General features: G+C 37.6%; 2 protein-coding genes across 6 annotated transcripts in view; one reads left to right on the top strand and one right to left on the bottom strand.

The window, feature by feature from the left end:
• Positions 1 to 21,697, top strand: part of rap1gapb (RAP1 GTPase activating protein b) — a 519,058-nt gene that overhangs the window by 208,523 nt on the left and 288,838 nt on the right. The window lies entirely within an intron of this gene.
• Positions 1 to 21,697, bottom strand: part of LOC133583575 (dual specificity tyrosine-phosphorylation-regulated kinase 4-like) — a 77,277-nt gene that overhangs the window by 10,965 nt on the left and 44,615 nt on the right. For both annotated transcript variants that reach the window (XM_061937654.1, XM_061937653.1), the window contains 2 exons: positions 21,625 to 21,697; positions 21,477 to 21,553 (listed from right to left, as the gene is read on the bottom strand). The exon at positions 21,625 to 21,697 is cut by the window's right edge and continues 30 nt beyond it. In XM_061937654.1, the coding sequence (XP_061793638.1) occupies positions 21,477 to 21,553; positions 21,625 to 21,697 (150 nt within the window). The remainder of the gene's footprint in view (positions 1 to 21,476; positions 21,554 to 21,624) is intronic.

The following is a 21,697-nucleotide window of genomic DNA, read 5'->3' on the forward strand; positions in this document are numbered from 1 at the left end:
TTCTCCACACAATACCCCATAATGACAATGTGAAATGATCTTTTATTGCTTTTTGCAATGTCACTAAGAAATGACATGTACTCAAGTATTGAAAGCCTTTGCTCAATACTTAGTTGATGCACCTATGGCAGCGACTACATCTCAAGTCTTTTAGAATACGATGCCACAAGCTTGGCACACCTATCTTTGGGCACTTTCTCTCATTCCTCTCTGGAGACAATCCTGTCTGGGAGGTCTACAGACCATTCCTTGGACTTCATTCTCTGTCATGCACTGTCAAGTGTGGACCTTATATATAGACAGGTGTGTGTCTTTCCAAGTCATGTCCAACCAACTGAATTTACCACAAATGAAGCTGTAGGATCATCTCAAGGAGGATCAGTTCAGACAGGATTCATCTGAGATCACTTTTGAGCTTCATGGCAAAGACTGACTACTTACAGTCCTGGTCAAAAGTTTACATACACTTGTAAAGGACATCATGTCATGGCTGTCTTGAGTTTCCAGTCATTTCTACAACTCTTATTTTTTTGTGATTGGAGCACATACTTGTTGGTCACAAAAAACATTCATGAAGTTTGCTTCTTTTATGAATTTATTATGGGTCTACTGAACATGTGAGCAAATGTGCTGGGTCAAATGTTAATATTTGCTTACATGTCCCTTGGCAAGTTTACCTGCAATAAGGCGCTTTTGGTAGCCATCCACAAGCTTCTGCTGGAATTTTTGACCACAAAATTGGTGCAGTTCAGCTAAATGTGTTACTTTTCTGACATGGACTTGTTTCTTCAGCATTGTCCACACGTTTAAAGTCAGGACTTTGGGAAGGCCATTCTAAAACCTTCATTCTAGCCTGATTTAGCCATTCCTTTACCACTTTGGACGTGTGTTTGGGGTCATTGTCCTGTTGGAACACCCAACTGCGCCCAAGACCCAACCTCCAGGCTGATAATTTTAGCTTGTCCTGAAGAATTTGGAGGTAATCCTCCTTTTTCATTGTCCCATTTACTCTCTGTAAAGCACCAGTTCCATTGGCAGCAAAACAGGCCCAGAGCATAATACTACCACCACCATGCTTGACAGTAGGCTTGGTGTTCCTGGGATTAAAGGCCTCACCTTTTCTCCTCCAAACATATTGCTGGGTATTGTGGCCAAACTGCTCAATTTTTGTTTCATCTGACCACAGAACTTTCCTCCAGAAGGTCTTATCTTTGTCCATGTGATCAATGTCATGTCTGTGTTGATCATGTTTTTGTTTGGCCACGTGCTGTCTGGTTTTGGACTCTTTTTAGTTCCTGCTTTTCACTCCCTTGTCTTGTTTCCATGGCTACCCATTAGTTTCACCTGTTCCACGTTTGGACTCATTGTGCACTCTTGTTTTGTCACCATAGCAACCATTAGTTTTCACCTGTCACGTCACGCACCTGTTTTCGCTAATCATGTCTGTAGTATTTAAGTTCATTGTTTTCAGTTTGTCTTTCTGGCGACATCATACCCCTGTCACACTGTTTACCTCTGCGCACTTCATGCCATGTCCAACTAAGTTTTTTCGATTCATGCCACAGTTAGCGACTTTTGTTCATGTCCTTAGTTTTTTGCCCACGTGCAAGTATTTGTTTCATTTGTCAAGTTTGTACTTCCGCCTTGTGCACGCCTTTAGTTTGTTCTTTTTTGATAATATTTAATAAATCATGTACTTACATTCCCGTCTCGCCTGAGCCAACTTTCCGTTGCCTTCCGGAAAAACAAAACCCAAGGACCAAGTCATGACAATCAGCAGCAAACTTTAGACGAGCCTTAATGTGTGGCTTCTGGAGCAAGGGTTTCTTCTTTCATGGTAGCCTCTCAGTCCATGGCCATGCAAAACAGGCTTGACTGTGGACACTGACACCTGAGTTCCAGCAGCTTCCAATTCATTGCAGACCTGCTTTTTGGTAGCTTGGTTGACTCTTGATCATCCTGACAAATTTTCTCTCAGCAGCAGGTGATAAGATTGCGTTTTCTTCCTGATCGTGGCAGTGACAAAACTGTGCCATGCACTTTATACTTCCGAACAATTGTCTGCACAGTTGCTCTCGGGACCTTAAGCTGCTTTTAAACGGCTCCAAGGGACTTTCCTGACTTGTTCGAGTCAATGATTCGTTTTTTCAGATCTGCGCTGAGTTCCTTTGACTTTCCCATTGTGGCGTTTGTAACCGAGTCTAATGACCGCATCACATGAGACATATTTAAATGTGCTCAGAGAAGTCAACAGGTGTCATCAATCATAATCACTCACATGTAGTTAAGAGACCATGAAGGTCATTTGATTTGATTGTAACTTTTCTACATCACCAACATTGATCATGAATGTTGCTGTATGTATACTTTTGACCCTCACATTTTCAGTAGACCCATAATAAATTCATAAAAGAAGCAAAAAGTTTTTTGTGACCAACAAGTATGTGCTCCAATCACTATCACAAAAAAATAAGAGTTGTAGAAATGACTGGAAACTCAAGTCAGCCATGACATGATGTCCTTTACAAGTGTATGTACACTTTTGACCACGACTATATGTACATGTCATGTATTCCTTTTTTATTCTTGATAAATTTGCAAAAAACAACAAAAAAACGTGTTCACATTGTCGTTATGGGGTATTGTGTGTAGCATTTTGAGGACAAAAGTGAATTAATTCCATTTTGGAATAAGGCTGTACATAAGATAATGTGGGAAACAGTCAAGTGCTGTAAAATACTTTGTGGACACACCGTGCATGTAAAGATAAAGGATTAGAGATAACAATAACCGGACTTAAAAACTAAATAACTGTCGGTGACTCATTGTACAAAATAAATTAGTTACAGTGAGTTGTGCACACGTCTGAAAAACGACGATGTAGGGCGGGGGCTCTAGAGCTGCATACGGCTCTTTAGCGCCGCCCTAGTGGCTCCCTGGAGCTTTTTCAAAATGCAATCAAATGTAAAAAGATAAGGGGAATTTTTTTTTTTTTTTAATAAGGTTTCTTTCGAAGGACAACATGACACAAACCTTCCTAATTGTTAGCAATCCCACTGTTTATATCAAACATGCTTCACTGATGAGAGTATTTGGCGAGCGCCGTTTCGTCCTACTAATCTCGGCGGTCCACCGTAGTTTAACATGTACAACTTTCTCCGATGCTGCCACAGAAAGACGTGTTTAATGCCACTCCTTCTTTGTCTCATTTTGTCCACCAAACCTTTTATGCTGTGCGTGAATGCACAAAGGTGAGCGTTGTTGATGTTATTGACTTGTGCGGAGCGCTGATCAGGCATATTTGGTCAGTGCATGACTGCAAGCTGATCCATGCTAACATGCTATTTAGGCTAGCTGCATGTACATATTGCATCATCATGCCTCGTTTGTAGATATATTTGAGCTCATTTAATTTCCTTTACTTATGTCCTCTGTGTATTTAATATATATGTGCATGTCTCATGACACATTATCTGTATGTAATATTGGCTGCTCTGCTGATAGTTGTTAGTGTGCCATGTTGTTCCAGACCACAGCAAACGTTACCCAGCTTGCAAAGATTGTAATGAATCCATTAGAAGAAGATGTTTCCGTTAACTTGGACACACACATCTATACCTTTTGGTCATTCTAAGTCAGTCATTTCCAGGAGTTATCTCACCCTTTGAGAAGTTTTACTGATGTTTTCCAATGTTGTAAAAATGTGTAAAATAAATAATACATTTTAACATTTCTGTCAACGCAGATTTGCGTCAGCCTGCGACACATAGTCATTTTGATAGTAGGCTAGTATAACTAATATAGACACTTACATCATGTGTTGTCTTAACATAACACTTTTAAAGTCATTTTGATAGTAGGCTGATATAGACACTTACCTCATGCGTTGCCTTCATTATAGCACTTGTACAAGACTTTTAAAGTCATTTTGATAGTAGGCTAATAGACACTTACATCATGTGTTGCCTTCATTATAACACTTATATAAGTGTTATAATGAAGACAACACATGATGTAAGTGTCTATATTAGCTATATTAGCCTAATATTAAAATGACTTTAAAAGTCTTATATAAGTGTTAATGAAGGCAACACATGATGTAAGTGTCTATTAGTTATATTAGACACTTATATAAGTGTTATAATGAAGACAACACATGATGTAAGTGTCTATATTAGCCTAATATTAAAATGACTTTAAAAGTCTTATATAAGTGTTAATAAAGGCAACACATGATGTAAGTGTCTATATTAGCCTACTATTAAAATGACTTTAAAAGTCTTATATAAGTGTTAATGAAGGCAACACATGATGTAAGTGTCTATATTAGTTGTATTAGCCTACTATCAAAATGACTTTAAAAGTCTTATATAAGTGTTATGATGAAGGCAACACATGATGTAAGTGTCTATATTACTAAGACTAATAACTAATAGACACTTACATCATGTGTTGCCTTCATTATAACACTTATATAAGACTTTTAAAGTCATTTTAATAGTAGGCTAATATAGACACTTACATCATGTGTTGCCTTCATTAACACTTATATAAGACTTTTAAAGTCATTTTAATAGTAAGCTAATATAGACACTTACATCATGTGTTGCCTTTATTAACACTTATATAAGACTTTTAAAGTCATTTTAATATTAGGCTAATATAGCTAATATAGGCACTTATATAAGTGTTATAATGAAGACAACACATGATGTAAGTGTCTATATTAGCCTACTATCAAAATGACTTTAAAAGTCTTGTATAAGTGTTATAATGAAGACAACACATGATGTAAGACTTTTAAAGTCATTTTGATAGTAGGCTAATATAGCTAATATAGACACTTACATCATGTGTTGTCTTCATTATAACACTTATATAAAACTTTTAAAGTCATTTTGATAGTAGGCTAATATAGACACTTACATCATGTGGTGTCTTCATTATAACACTTATATAAGACTTTTAAAGTCATTTTGATAGTAGGCTAATATAGACACTTACATCATGTGTTGTCTTCATTACAACACTTATATAAGACTTAATTTTTGCGGCTCCAGACAGATTAGTTTTTTTGTATTTTTAGTCCAATATGGCTCTTTCAACGTATTGGGTTGCCGACCCCTGATGTAGGGGGATAGAACTTACAGTTAAGACGTGATGATTCCCTAAACTCTTCTTCACTCCCAGGCTCCAACCCAGCATGCACACATTACTGCCCTCTACAGCTCATCCTGTGAATAACAGCTTAGATTGCTTTGTTACTGTTAATATTACTATTAATAATCACTGTTAATAATCACTGTTAATAATACTGTTTATATTCTGTATTCATGCTGCTTTGGCTGTGACCACCATCACAATGTTGTGGAGTTTGCTTGGTGAACGTGTTACTAATCATTACCTCTGCCAGGAATGTAGTGGTTGCTCTTGGTTTGTCAGTTATAATTCATGCATCTCTCACCTGCTAGTAGACAAACGTGGCCATGGACCCACAGGCTGGTCCACTTTCACATCCCCCCGAGATGGCGAAAAAAGACACAAATATACTATTTTTTTTAACCCTTTGTGAGGATTGTAATTGAATCTTCATCTAAACGGAATTATGTGAGCGTCACATTGCTAGCAAGAGTGGAAATATTACAGTAAGTGTTTGTTTTATTATGGTTTAATATGGTTAGTTTGTATGTTTAGCACCTAGCAATGATGCTAATATTATAGTGTCACAATACAACTACATCCAACACTTGACTTCTATAACTTATTGCTCATCCTCTTTGTGCTCAGGCTCAATAACATAAGGTTCTGGATCATCCATCCATCCATTTTCTACCGCCTATTCCTTTCGGGGTCGCGGGAGTGCTGGAGCCTATCTCAGCTACAATCGGGTGGAAGCCAATCATAATTTTCCCAAATTATTCTTTGTTGGCTCTCACAAAGTCTGCTTGATTAGCATTGTTGTTGATGGGGAAGGGATCTGTGGTTCCTCCTCTTTATCTCTCAAAATGGCTCAGGAATCTTCGTCAGATTGATACTATTTTGATCATATCTATTTATCTGCAAACTTTGGAAGTCTTTAGGTGTCATACATCAGATATACACTATATTGCCAAAAGTATTTGTCCACCCATCCAAATGCTGAGAATCAGGTGTCCTAATCACAGGTGTATCAAATCAAGCACTTAGGCATGGAGACCGTTTCTACAAACATTTGTGAAAGAATGGGCCACTTTCATAGGATGCCACCTGTGCAACAAATCCAGTCGTGAAATTTTCTCACTCCTAAATATTCCAAAGTCAACTTTATTATAAGAAAAGTGAAAAGTTTGGGAACAACAGCAACTCAGCCAGGAAGTGGTAGGCCAGGTAAAGTGACAGAGAGGTCAGCATAGTGCAAAGACTTTCTGCACAGTCAGTTGCTACAGAGCTCCAAACTTCATGTGACCTTCCAATTAGCCCACATACAGTACGCAGAGAGTTTCATGGAATGGGTTTCCATGGCCGGGCAGCTGCATCTAAGCCATACATCACCAAGTCCAATGCAAAGCGTGGGATGCAGTGGTGTAAAGCACGTCGCCACTGGACTCTAGAGCAGTGGAAACGCCTTCTCTGGACTGATGAATCACGCTTTTCCATCTGGCAATCTGATGGACCAGTCTGGGTTTGGAGGTCGCCAGGAGAACGCTACATTTCGGGCTGCATTGTGCCGAGTGTGAAATTTGGTGGAGGAGGAATTATGGTGTGGGGTTGTTTTTTCAGGAGTTGGGCTTGGCCCCTTAGTTCCAGTGAAAGGAACTTTGAATGCTCCAGGATACCAAAACATTTTGGACAATTCCATGCTCCCAACCTTGTGGGAACAGTTTGGAGCGGGCCCCTTTCTCTTCCAACATGACTGTGCACCAGTGCACAAAGCAAGGGCCATAAAGACATGGATGACAGAGTCTGGTATGGATGAACTTGACTGGCCTGCACAGAGTCCTGACCTGAACCCGATAGAACACCTTTGGGATGAATTAGAACGGAGACTGAGAGCCAGGCCTTCTCCATCAACATCAGTGTGACCTCACCGATGCGCTTTTGGAAGAATGGCGGAAAATTCCTATAAACACACTTGGCAACCTTGTGGACAGCCTTCCCAGAAGAGTTGAAGCTGTAATAGCTGCAAAAGGTGGAGCCACATCATATTGAACCCTATGGGTTAGGAATGGGATGGCACTTCAAGTTCATATGTGAGTTAAGGCAGGTGGCCAAATACTTTTGGCAATATAGTGTATGTGATAATGGCTTCAATATAGAGGCAACTTGTTTTTCCACTCGACAGCTACTTTAAAATTATAAAAGGAAATTGCTGAATCATGTCTGATATTTTTTTATTTATTTCTGACCATCCAAAATATTGACAAACACACACAAAGGATTGTCGTCTGTCCACGGTGTGTGTAGGACTGTCCCTTTGCACAGGCTAAATAAAAAGCTAAATAGTGCGATAAAAGGGTTTTTCGAAAATTGATTGATTGAAACTTTTATTAGTAGATTGCACAGAACAGTACAATTGACCACTAAATGGTAACACCCCAATTAGTTTTACGTGTTTAAGTCTGGGTCCACGTTTATCAATTCATGGGTGATGAAGTGAAGTGAATTATATTTATATAGCGCTTTTCTCTAGTGACTCAAAGCGCTTTACATAGTGAAAGCCAATATGTAAGTTACATTTAAAGCAGTGTGGGTGGCACTGGGAGCAGGTGGGTAAAGTGTCTTGCCCAAGGACACAACAGCAGTGACTAGGATGGCGGAAGCGGGGATCGAACCTGGAACCCTTAAGTTGCTGGCACAGCCGCTCTACCAACCAAGCTATACCGCCCCATGATGAGTGTTGATAAATCACATTGCGTGTGCTAAATACATTTATTTGCATTTCTTCCTCCCAGATTTGTTGCCGTTTTGCTGCTCAGCTTATATTTTGCATATTAATAAAGACAGAGATGCAAAATGTGCGTGTGCTATCAAGTTTGCACATGTTTTAGTACACGCAAACCTGCAATCTTAATTACAAAATGTTTCTATAACTACCTTAAATCCCCGATTATAAGACATAACTTTTTTCCTACACTTTGAACTAGAGATGTCCGATAATGGCTTTCTTGCCGATATTCCGATATAGTCCAACTCTTAATTACCGATTCCGATATCAACCGATACCGATATATACAGTCGTGGAATGAAAACATTATTATGCCTAATTTTGTTGTGATGCCCCGCTGGATGCATTAAACAATGTAACAAGGTTTTCCAAAATAAATCAACTCAAGTTATGGAAAAAAAATGCCAACATGGCACTGCCATATTTATTATTGACGTCACAAAGTGCATTATTTTTTTTAACATGCCTCAAAACAGCAGCTTGGAATTTGGGACATGCTCTCCCTGAGAGAGCATGAAGAGGTTGAGGTGGGCGGGGTTGGGGTGTATATGGTAGCGTCTCGGAAGAATTAGTGCTGCAAGGGCTTCTGGGTATTTGTTCTGTTGTGTTTATGTTGTGTTACGGTGCGGATGTTCTCCCGAAATGTGTTTGTCACTCTTGTTTGGTGTGGGTTCACAGTGTGGCGCATATTTGTAACAGTGTTAAGGTTGTTTATACGGCCACCCTAAGTGTGACCTGTATGGCTGTTGACCAACTATGCTTTGCATTCACTTGTGTGTGTGAAAAGCCGTAGATATTATGTGATTGGGACCGGCACGCAAAGGCAGGGCCTTTAAGGTTTATTGGCGCTCTGTACTTCTCCCTATGTCCGTGTACACAGCGGCGTTTTAAAAAGTCATAACATTTACTTTTTGAAACCGATACCGATAATTTTGAAACCGATACCGATAATTTCTGATATTACATTTTAAAGCATTTATCCCTACTTTGAACCCTGGGACTTATAAAACGGTGCGACTAATTCGTAAAACTAAGCATATTCACGGAAAAGGTGTTGTTTGTGCTATGGCGCCACCTTTTGGACAAATTCGCTCACTGCAGTTGCTGCAGTGTCCTACCATTTAATGCCTTCAACCGGAAACAGAAGCGCCGTTCCGTCTTCTAGCCGTCCATAGCGTTTCTACTCGTACGCATTCTTCATCCATCGCTCCAAGCAACGTTTGTAGGTTTTACAATATAACTAAAACAATTCTAACCTACTAAACCGTCCCATGTGTGATATCTGTAAAGAGTTTTTTCATGCATATTTGAACGCGCTTATGTAATGATGCTCGTCGTTAGCAATAGCTAGTACGCTAACACGTTTGTAAGTGTAATCAGCCAATGAATGCCAGACTAAATTCCTCATGTGGAATTTTTTTTTTGTAATTCAATATAATTAGCAATTAAGTAAAATATAGAGTGTAGAATACAGATTCTTTAAAAACAAAAATGCTTTTTTTTTAAACTACTAATGATAACACAAGCTAGCCTGTGTTGTTCTTGTTATTAAAGATGTCCGATAATATCGGACTGACGATATTATCGGCCGATGAATGCTTTTAAATGTAATATCGGAAATTATCGGTATCGGTTTCAAAAAGTAAAATGTATGACTTATTAAAACGCCGTAGGGAGAAGTACAGAGCGCCAATAAACCTTAAAGGCACTGCCTTTGCATGCCGGCCCAGTCACATAATATCTACGGCTTTTCACACACACAAGTGAATGCAAAGCATACTTGGTCAACAGCCCTACAGGTCACACTGAGGGTGGGCGTATAAACAACTTTAACACTGCTACAAATATGCACAACACTGTGAACACCCACCTAACAAGAATGACAAACACATTTCGGGAGAACACCCGCACCGTAACACAACATAAACACAACAGAACAAATACCCAGAAACCCTTGCAGCACTAACTCTTCCGGGACGCTACAATATACACCCCCCCACCTCAACCCCGCCCACCTCAACCTCCTCATGCTCTCTCAGGGAGAGCATGTCCCAAATTCCAAGCTACTGTTTTGAGGCATGTTAAAAAAAATAATGCACTTTGTGACTTCAATAATAAATATGGCAGTGCCATGTTGGCACTTTTTTCCATAACTTGAGTTGATTTATTTTGGAAAACCTTGTGACATTGTTTAATGCATCCAGCGGGGCATCACAACAAAATTAGGCATAATAATGTGTTAATTCCACCACTGTATATATCGGTATCGGTAAATAAGAGTTGGACAATATCGGACATCTCTACTTGTTATACTTTTTGGTTTCAAAAATACAACTTTGAACAAGTTTTAATTGATTTTTTTCTTCGCTGACGGCCATAATGCAATGCAAATAGTTTAAAAAAATAAAAAATAAATAAAATAATAATAATAATAAAAAATAAAAAAACATTTTAATTGAAATAAAATGTCCCTTCAATTTAAAGCCAGCTTCACACAGAGGCTGTTATTTCCTTAATTAAAAAAAAAAAAAGTTGATCACTAACTAATGACTTGGAGTGCATGAGAAATTTGATGGCTCTTTTTGATCATTATACTGCACAACAGCAGAACTAATTGTCTGTTACATAAGCTGGAGCAGCACTCAGGACTGCTGAGTCAGCATCACCGCAAAACCACTGATGGCTTTATCAACAGTACCAGAACAGCTGACCCGTCTGGACACTTTTAGTGCAGCTACTGACATTTTACAGACTTAATATTAAAAAAAAACGCGTCTGTTAACGACAATGTTGTTTTAATCACCGCTAATTAGAGACCCTGACGGTTATTTTGCTTCTGTGGAAGACCTCGCTTGAATTGGAGCATCTACTGAATTTGCCATAGTACAAAACCCAAAAGCAGTGAAGTTGTCACGTTGTGTAAATGGTAAATAAAAAGAGAATACAATGATTTGCAAATCCTTTTCAATTTATATTAAATTAAATAGACTGCAAAGACAAGATTAGAATTTTTTTTTTTGGCAAATAATAATTAACTTAGAATTTAATGGCAGCAACACATTGCAAAAAATATGTCACAGGGGCATTTTTACCACTGTGTTACATGGCCTTTCCTTTTAACAACACTCAGTAAACGTTTGGGAACTGAGGAGACACATTTTCGAAGCTTCTCAGGTGGAATTCTTTCCCATTCTTGCTTGATGTACAGCTTTTGTTCAACAGTCCGGGGGTCTCCGTTGTGCTATTTTAGGCTTCATAATGCGCCACACATTTTCAATGGGAGACAGGTCTGGACTACAGGCAGGCCAGTCTAGTACCCGCACTCTTTTACTATGAAGCCACGTTGATGTAACACGTGACTTGGCATTGTCTCGCTGAAATAAGCAGGGGCGTCCATGGTAACGTTGCTTGGATGGCAACATATGTTGCTCCAAAACCTGTATGTACCTTTCAGCATTAATGGCGCCTTCACAGATGTGTAAGTTACCCATGTCTTGGGCACTAATACACCCCCATACCATCACACATGCTGCCTTTTACACTTTGCACCTATAACAGTCCGGATGGTTCTTTTCCTCTTTGGTCCGGAGGACACGACGTCCACAGTTTCCAAAAACAATTTGAAATGTGGACTCGTCAGACCACAGAACACTTTTCCACTTTGAATCAGTCCTTCTTAGATGAGCTCGGGCCCAGCGAAGCCGGCAGCGTTTCTGGGTGTTGTTGATAAATGGCTTTGGCATTTCATAATAGAGCTTTAACTTGCACTTACAGATGTAGCGAAAAACTGTAGTTACTTACAGTGGTTTTCTGAAGTCGCTTTCTGATGCAGTACCGCCTGAGGGATCGAAGGTCCGTAATATCATGGCTTACGTGCAGTGATTTCTCCAGATTCTCTGAACCTTTTGATGATATTACGGAGCGTAGATGGTGAAATCCCTAAATTCCTTGCAATAGCTGGTTGAGAAATGTTGTTCTTAAACTGTTCAACAATTTGCTCACGCATTTGTTGACAAAGTGGTCACCCTCGCCCCGTCCTTATTTGTGAATGACTGAGCATTTCATGGAAGCTGCTTTTATACCCAATCATGGCACCCACCTGTTCCCAATTAGCCTGTTCACCTGTGGGATGTTCCAAATAAGTGTTTGATGAGCGAGCATTCCTCAACTTTCTCTCTCTTTTTTGCCACTTTTGAAACATGTTGCAGGCATCAAATTCCAAATGAGCTAATATTTGCAAAAAAATAACAAAGATTTGCAGTTTGAACGTTAAATATCTTGTCTTTGCAGTCTATTCAATTGAATATAAGTTGAAAAGGATTTGTTGTATTCTCTTTTTATTTACCATTTACACAACGTGACAACTTCACTGTTTTTGGGGTTTGTAACAAAAAATATATTTTTTTACAAATAAGTAGTGAAGTTCATCCAGAAGAAGTACAGCAGACTGACACTCCAAGTCTGAGCTTCTACTGACAAAGTTGAGTTGTTTGTTTTCTGAGTTGGAAATCAGGCCTTGAAAGTTCCTATTCTAATGCAGCAATAGTCTCGTCTTTCACAGTCAGCATAATAACATGTTTGATCTAAGTTAAAGTTAAAGTTAAAGTACCAATGATTGTCACACACACACTAGGTGTGGCAAAATTATTCTCTGCATTTGACCCATCACCCTTGATCACCCAGGGTGAGGGGAGCAGTGAGCAGCAGTAGTGGCCGCGCCCGGGAGTCATTTTTGGTGATTTAACCCCCAATTCCAACCCTTGATGCTGAGGGAGGTAATGGGTCCCATTTTTTATAGTCTTTGGTATGAATTGGCCAGGGTTCGAACTCACGACCTACCCATCTCAGGGCGGACGCTCTAACCCAGGGGTGCTCACACTTTTTCTGCAGGCGAGCTACTTTTCAATTGATCAAGTCGTGGGGATCTACCTCATTCATATATATAATTTATATTTACTTATTTATGAAATATATGTTTTTGTTAATAAGTTAAAGGTGTTTAATGATAATGCAAGCATGTTTAACACATATAGTTAATATTGTTAATAAATTAAAGGTGTTTAATGATAATACAAGTATGTTTAATACATATAGTTAATATTGTTAACAAGTTAAAGGTGTTTAATGACAATACAAGCATGTTTAACACATATAGTTAATATTGTTAACAAGTTAAAGGTGTTTAATGATAATGCAAGCATGTTTAACACATATAGTTAGTATTGTTAATAAGTTAAAGGTGTTTAAAGATAAAACAAGCATGTTTAACACATATAGTTAATATTGTTAACAACTTAAAGGTGATTAAAGATAATACAAGCATGTTTAACACATATAGTTAATATTGTTAACAACTTAAAGGTGGTTGAAGATAATACAAGCATGTTTAACACATATAGTTAATATTGTTAACAAGTTAAAGGTGGTTAAAGATAATACAAGCATGTTTAACACATATAGATTCCTTTCTTTCATGAAGACAAGAATATAAGTTGGTGTATTACCTGATTCTGATGACTTGCATTGATTGGAATCAGACAGTGGTGCTGATAACGTCCGCATTTTCGAATGGAGAAAAAAGGTCCTCCTTTCTGTCCAATACCACATGAAAGTGGTTGGTTTTTGGCATCTTATTTGTCCAGCTTCCGTACTCCTTTGTATACACTTTACAAGAAATACATTGTTGGCAAACTCCGTAGCTTGCTAGCTTGTGCACGCCAGCTTTCTGAGACTCTTATTTTGGTAGCGCAGGCAGGATGAAGTAGCGCTTTTATTGTGCAACTGTGCAGTCGGTCTTTGGAGTTTTGACGACAGGTACGGCGCCAGAGTCTGTTGAAATAAAGTGTTTCTCGTCTTCCAGTCGGTAATTTTAATGAGCTGGCAGCAGCCAGCGTCATCTCAGAAGACCCCCGGGTGCCGTGAATGTCAATCAAGTGACGGAAGTGACGTCATAGTGAAGATTTATGATCGCTCATTTTTAGGATTATTTTTTTAATGCCTGGTTGGTGATCGACTGACACACCCTCCGAGATTGACCGGTAGATCGCGATCGACGTAATGAGCACCCCAGCTCTAACCACTAGGCCACTGATCTGTTGTCTTCACGTTATGCTCTCAATTTGCACTTTTTCTGCTGATATTAGCCACTTCGGGATGGGTGCCTTTCACATTTGAACCGGTATGATGCAAATCCCTTGACTCGATACCGGTACTAAACAGCACCAATTTTCCGTACTATACTGGTATAGTATCGCGGTACTAATGAATCAAAAACAGTACCATACTGTTTGAAAAGTACCGGTTCCCGGGCATGACGGCACGTCGTCGTCATGTGGTGACATTGCTGGTTTTACGAGCAGAGGAGCATGTTCGGCAGCGCACACACACCGAGTACTTACAAGCAGACACAGTGTGTAGACATAAAAGGGAGAATGAACGCATTTTGGTGTAAAAAGTAAGTAAAGGTGAAGTTATAACACTGAAACACCCTCAGGAAGAGCTGCTTTAACACATGCCAGCTAACATCCATCTGCAGTTGGCAGTGTTTTAGTTACTTTTAAAACACTAATCCTGATCTCCATGGCAACAAAGTAAGTTTCTTACACGTACCATTATCACTGGAGGACGAGGAATAGCTAAACATGCTTCACTACACACTGTAGGAGGATACAATAGCTCACCAACGTCACAATGTAAACAAATGCCATGGGTGGATCTACACCAGCGTTTCTCAAAGTGTGGGGCGCGCCCCACTGGTGGGGAATAGAGACATGACAGGTGGGGCGCGAGGAACGGGAGGACATTTCACTTAAATTTTTTTTTTTTAATTATTATATTCTTAGATTATTTTTTTTACTATGCTTTCATTTTCTATACACACTGTAAATCACTTTGTGATTCTGTCTGTGAAATCCGCTATATAAATAAATGGAAATTACCGGTACTTATTTTTACTGTAGGCTTTAAATTTCTCGGTACGAGCGAAAGTTTGACAGACATAGCAACAGTAACTAATGGGGGCGGGGCTAAGCGGAACAAACTTTCGCGCAGATGGGTAGCAGGCTAATGTGTGGATCACAATTACACAAATATATACATTTGTGACTCGCACCTCAAAGGTCGTCGAGCCAGAGCCAGCGCCTGCAGAGAAACAAAAATCTGACGGGCACACACTGTGTCATTCACCGGGAAGCACTAGCATCAAGGCAGCTCAGCCCCGAACTCAATGAGGTTTTAACAGATGTTGTGAGCGCGGTAAATTTGATCAAAACACGACCACTGAAAGCGCGACTGTTCTCTGCACTGTGTGAGGAAATGGGAGCTGATCATACAGCCGTGCTGTTTCACAGTGAAGCAAGGTGTCTCTCCTGGGGGAAAGTGCTGTCACTTCCCCTGTCTTGCCAAATGCATAGCTCCTCCTTTTTTTTTTTGCAAAGATTGCAAATTGGCACTTTTATTGTATTTATTATTGAACTTGATGCAAGTTATTTGATTTATTATTGAACTTGATGCAAGTTATAACACTTTTGTTTTATTTATTATTGAACTTGATGCAAGTTATAACACTTTTTTTGATTTATTATTGAACTTGATGCAAGTTATAACACTTTTGTTTTATTTATTATTGAACTTGATGCAAGTTATAACCCTTTTTTTGATTTATTATTGAACTTGATGCAAGTTATAACACTTTCTTTTATTTATTATTGAACTTGATGCAAGTTATAACACTTTTGTTTTATTTATTATTGAACTTGATGCAAGTTATAACACTTTTTTTGATTTATTATTGAACTTGATGCAAGTTATTTGATTTATTATTGAACGTGATGCAAGTTATAACACTTTTTTTGATTTATTATTGAACTTGATGCAAGTTATAACACTTTTTTTGATTTATTATTGAACTTGATGCAAGTTATAACACTTTTGTTTTATTTATTATTGAACTTGATGGAAGTTATTTTATTTATTATTGAACTTGATGCAAGTTATACCACAGCTGCACAGTTATTTTATTTATTATTGAACTTAATGTTATTTTATGTTATTGAGTTTGAATGTATACAACTTGATGTTCAATAAATTTGAAAATGTTAAAGCTTGGCATTAGCGCTCTGTTGGGGCGATGGGGGCAGGTGGGGCTTGAAAACTCCCCCTTGTCCAAAGTGGGGGATGACAAAAAAAGTTTGAGAACCACTGATCTACACTGTAATGATACCAAGTACAGGAGCGTATCTAGTCGATACTACTATGATTACCGTATATTCCGGACCATAGGGCGCACTGGATTATAAGGCGCACTGCCGATGAATGGTCTATTTTTGATCTTTGTTCATATATAAGGCGCACCGGATTAAAAGGCGCATTAAAGGAGTCATATTATTATAATTGTTTTCTACATTGAAAACACTTCCTTGTGGTCTACATAACATGTACTGGTGGTTCTTTGGTCAAAATGTTGCATAGATTGTTTTACACATCATCTTCAAGTCACTTTCTGACAGTCTTATTTATGTGCCTCCACTTCGACAGCGTCTTCTCCCCGTCATCTTTGTTGTAGCGGTGTAGCGTGCAAGGACAGGAGTGGACGAAGTGTAAAAAGATGGAGCTCACTGTTTTAATGACATTCAGACTTTACTTCAATCAATAACAGAGCCGGAAATGTGTCCCGTGAAAAACCGTCCGACCGGAACTCTCTAATAACTAAAGTTCCTTGGGTGAATAATGTAGACACACTACACCGGTATGTTTTAACGCTTTCATGGCGAGTTTACTGACAGATATAAGTAAGAACTTTACACTACTTTATATTAGAAATGGCAACAGCGGAGGATGAATGTCACATAACAAGAAGATAGAGAAAAAACAGAAGCTTATCGACTACGGCATCGCCACGGACTTGGATTTATGCAGATCTCAAATACAGATCAGCAGGTATCAGAAGGTAAGAAAAGTTTCTTTTGCATAATATTGCAAAACAAAATGCCAGATAATGTCTTACCTTATTCACACACCATAATAATAATAATACTATGTTGATGCACATCAAGCGGTGCGGGTTAATCGCTTACCAAAGTCGTACTAAAACATGTTGATAGATTTTGGAGGGCCGTGTGTAATGTTTTAAATTTTCAATGGAACATATAAAATGTTGGTGTTGTTTACTTGAGTCATTTTGCCATCATATTGCAGTCTACACATATATCGTATGTTTGACTGCCATCTACTGGTCACACTTATCATTACACCATATACCAAATAAAATTGCTTTGAGGTCGGTAAGCAAAACCAGAATTATTCCGTACATTAGGCGCACCGGGTTATAAGGCGCACTGTCGAGTTTTGAGGAAAAAAAAGAATTTAAAATGCGCCTTAAATTCCAGAAAATACGGTACATCGATATTTTTTAGCATCACAAAATCTCTTTTTCCTTTTTTAAAAATTCATTATTATGTTTATAAACTCAGGAAATACGTACCTGGACACATGAGGACTTTAAATTAGACCATTGTATGATCCTGTAACTACTTGGTATCGCATCGATACATACATTTGTGGTATCACCCAAAACTAAGTGTAGATAGAACATGTTGAAATAGAAAAAAAACAGATTGTAAACGTAAATTAACAAGTAGATTAATAATTTTTACAGTTTGTCCCTCATAATGTGTACAAAATAATAGGTGTATAAATGACACAATATGTTACTGCATAGACTAATTAGGAGTCTTTGTTTGTTTACTTACTACTAAAAGACAAGTTGTCTAGCATGTTCACTATTGTATTTAAGGACTAAATTAAAATAATAAACATATGTTTCATGTAGGGATGTCCGATAATGGCTTTTTGCCGATATCCGATATTGTCCAACTCTTTAATTACCGATACCGATATCAACCGATATATACAGTCGTGGAATTAACACATTATTATGCCTAATTTGGTCAACCAGGTATGGTGAAGATATGGTACTTTAAAATAATAAAATAAAATAAAATAAGATAAGATAAATAAATTAAAAACAAAGTAAAACAATATAGAAACTAGTGATTAATGAAAATGAGTAAAATGAAGTGTTAAAGGTTAGTACTATTAGTGGACCAGCAGCACGCACAATCATGTGTGCTTACGGACTGTATCCCTTGCAGACTGTATTGATATATATTGATATATAATGTAGGAACCAAAATATTAGTAACAGAAACAAACAACCCTTTTGTGTGAATGAGTGTGAATGGGGGAGGAAGGTATTTTGGGTTGGTGCACTAATTGTAAGTGTATCTTGTGTTTTTTATGTTGATTTAATAAAAAAAATAAAAAAAATTCTGATAATAAAAAAAACGATACCGATAATTTCCGATATTACATTTTAACGCATTTATCGTCCGATAATATCGGCAGGCCGATATTACAGACATCTCTAGTTTCATGTACACTAAGATTTTTTGTTCAAATAAAGCCAATAATGCCATTTTTTGTGGTCCCCCTTATTTCAAAAAGTACCGAAAAGTATCAAAATACATTTTGGTACGGTACTAAAATATTGGTATCGGGACAACACTATGTCACGTGCAACCCAGGTAGCGTAACATCGCCATTGGATTTTGCAATAATCGGTATGATTCGGTCGGTGCCAAAAAAGTCCCGTTTTGTTTACTTACTAACAAAAGATAAGTTGTCTAGTATGTTCACTATTTTTTTAAGGACTAAATTACAATAATAAACATATGTTTCATGTACCCTAAGATTTTTAGTAAAAAAAAAGCCAATAATGCCATTTTTTTGTGGTCCCCCTTATTTCAAAAAGTACCGAAAAGTATCGAAATACATTTTGGTACCGGTACTAAAATATTGGCATCGGGACAACCCTACCCAGGTAGCGTAACATGGCGCCGTTGGATTTTGCGTTAATCCATATGATTCGGTCGGTGCCAAAAAAGTCCCGTTTTGTTTACTTACTAATAAAAGATACGTTGTCTAGTATGTTCACTATTTTATTTAAGGACTAAATTACAATAATAAACATATGTTTCATGTACCCTAAGATTTTTTGTCAAAAAAAAGCCAATAATGCCATTTTTTTGTGGTCCCCCTTATTTCAAAAAGAACCGAAAAGTATCGAAATACATTTTGGTACCGGTACTAAAATATTGGCATCGGGACAACCCTACCCAGGTAGCGTAACATGGCGCCGTTAGATTTTGCGTTAATCGATATGATTCAGTCGGTGCCAAAAAAGTCCCGTTTTGTTTACTTACTACTAAAAGACAAGTTGTCTTGTATGTTCACTATTTTATTTAAGGACTAAATTACAATAATAAACATATGTTTCATGTACCCTAAGATTTGTTGTCAAAAAAAAGCCAATAATGCCATTTTTTTGTGGTCCCCCTTATTTAAAAAAAAAACCGAAAAGTATCAAAATACATTTTGGTACCGGTACTAAAATATTGGCATCGGGACAACCCTACCCAGGTAGTGTAACACGGCGCCGTTGGATTTTGCGTTAATCGATATGATTCAGTCGATGCCAAAAAAGTCCCGTTTTGTTTACTTAGTACTAAAAGACAAGTTGTCTTGTATGTTCACTATTTTATTTAAGGACTAAATTACAATAATAAACACGTTTCATGTACCCTAAGATTTTTTGTTAAAATAAAGCCAATAATGCCATTTTTTGTGGTCCCCTTTATTTCAAAAAGTACCAAAAAGTATCGAAATACATTTTGGTACCGGTACTAAAATATTGGTATCGGGACAACCCTACCCAGGTAGCGTAACATGGCGCCGTTGGATTTTGCGTTAATCGGCATGATTCGGTCGGTGCCAAAAAAGTCCCGTTTTGTTTACTTACTAATAAAAGATAAGTTGTCTAGTATGTTCACTATTTTATTTAAGGACTAAATTACAATAATAAACATATGTTTCATGTACACTAACATTTTTTGTCAAAAAAAGCCAATAATGCCATTTTTTTGTGGTTCCCCCTTATTTCAAAAAGTACCGAAAAGTATCGAAATACATTTTGGTACTTTACTTACTAATAAAAGACAAGTTGTCTAGTATGTTCACTATTTTATTTAAGGACTAAATTACAATAATAAACATGTTTCATGTACACTAACATTTTTTGTCAAAAAAAGCCAATAACGCCAGTTTTTTGTGGTCCCCCTTATTTCAAAAAGTACCGAAAAGTATCGAAATACATTTTGGTACTTTACTTACTAATAAAAGACAAGTTGTCTAGTATGTTCACTATTTTATTTAAGGACTAAATTACAATAATAAACATATGTTTCATGTACACTAAGATTTTTTGTCAAAAAAAGCTAATAATGCCATTTTTTTGTGGTCCCCCTTATTTCAAAAAGTACCGAAAAGTATCGAAATACATTTTGGTACTTTACTTACTAATAAAAGACGAGTTGTCTAGTATGTTCACTATTTTTTTTAAGGACTAAATTACAATAATAAACATATGTTTCATGTACACTAACATTTTTTGTCAAAAAAAGCCAATAATGCCAGTTTTTTGTGGTCCCCCTTATTTCAAAAAGTACCGAAAAGTATTGAAATACATTTTGGTACCGGTACTAAAATATTGGTATGGGGACAACACTATGTCACGAGCAAACCCAGGTAGCGTAACATGGCGCCATTGGATTTTGCATTAATCGGTATGATTCGATCGGTGCCAAAAAAGTCCCGTTTTGTTTACTTACTAATAAAAGATAAGTTGTCTCGTATGTTCACTATTTTATTTAAGGACTAAATTACAATAATAAACATGTTTCATGTACACTAACATTTTATTTTTTGTCAAAAAAAGCCAATGATGCCATTTTTTGTGGTCCCCCTTATTTCAAAAAGAACCGAAAAGTATCAAAATACATTTTGGTACTTTACCTACTAATAAAAGACAAGTTGTCTAGTATGTTCACTATTTTATTTAAGGACTAAATTACACTAATAAACATATGTTTCATGTACACTAACATTTTTTGTTCGAATAAAGCCAATAATGCCATTTTTTGTGGTGCCCCTTATTTCAAAAAGTACCGAAAAGTATCAAAATACATTTTGGTACTTTACTTACTAATAAAAGACAAGTTGTTTAGTATGTTCACTATTTTATTTAAGGACTAAATTACAATAATAAACATGTTTCATGTACACTAACATTTTCTGTCAAAAAAAGCCAATAATGCCATTATTTTGTGGTCCCCCTTATTTCAAAAAGTACCGAAAGGTATCGAAATACATTTTGGTACCGGTACTAAAATATTGGTATCGGGACAACCCTACTCAGGTAGCGTATTATGATATCGGTATGATTCAGTCAGTGCCAAAAAAGTCCCGGATTCGTAGCCCATTCCTACTTATGCTGCCCTCTAGAAGACTTGGAAGTTGTACGATTCCTTTATTTCCTACGGACGTCCTTAGAAGGATCACTCTTGTCGAGCTACGGATCTGAACTCACTGACCAAGAAAAATCATTTTTTGGTAGCAGACTTCTGACAAATGTAATCCATAGATACATGGGACTCACATGTATGTTTGGTGGCTTGTTTGATCCACGGATGCCGCAAAGCCTTCTCCGGAGTGAGTCGCTTCGCTGCGTCGTATCTGACCGAGCACACCAAACCATTCCATTGATCGTCTGCAGCATGAACAACATAACATTCTACTCAACCTACTCCAGGCAGCAGCGAATGAAATCCAGAAACTTTGGATTTTTCGACTTCAGCCTCATGGCGAGAGGGTTCTTGG

This window comes from Nerophis lumbriciformis, linkage group LG03 (assembly GCF_033978685.3).
Source record: "Nerophis lumbriciformis linkage group LG03, RoL_Nlum_v2.1, whole genome shotgun sequence".
In the NCBI taxonomy this organism is placed as follows: Eukaryota; Metazoa; Chordata; class Actinopteri; order Syngnathiformes; family Syngnathidae; genus Nerophis; species Nerophis lumbriciformis.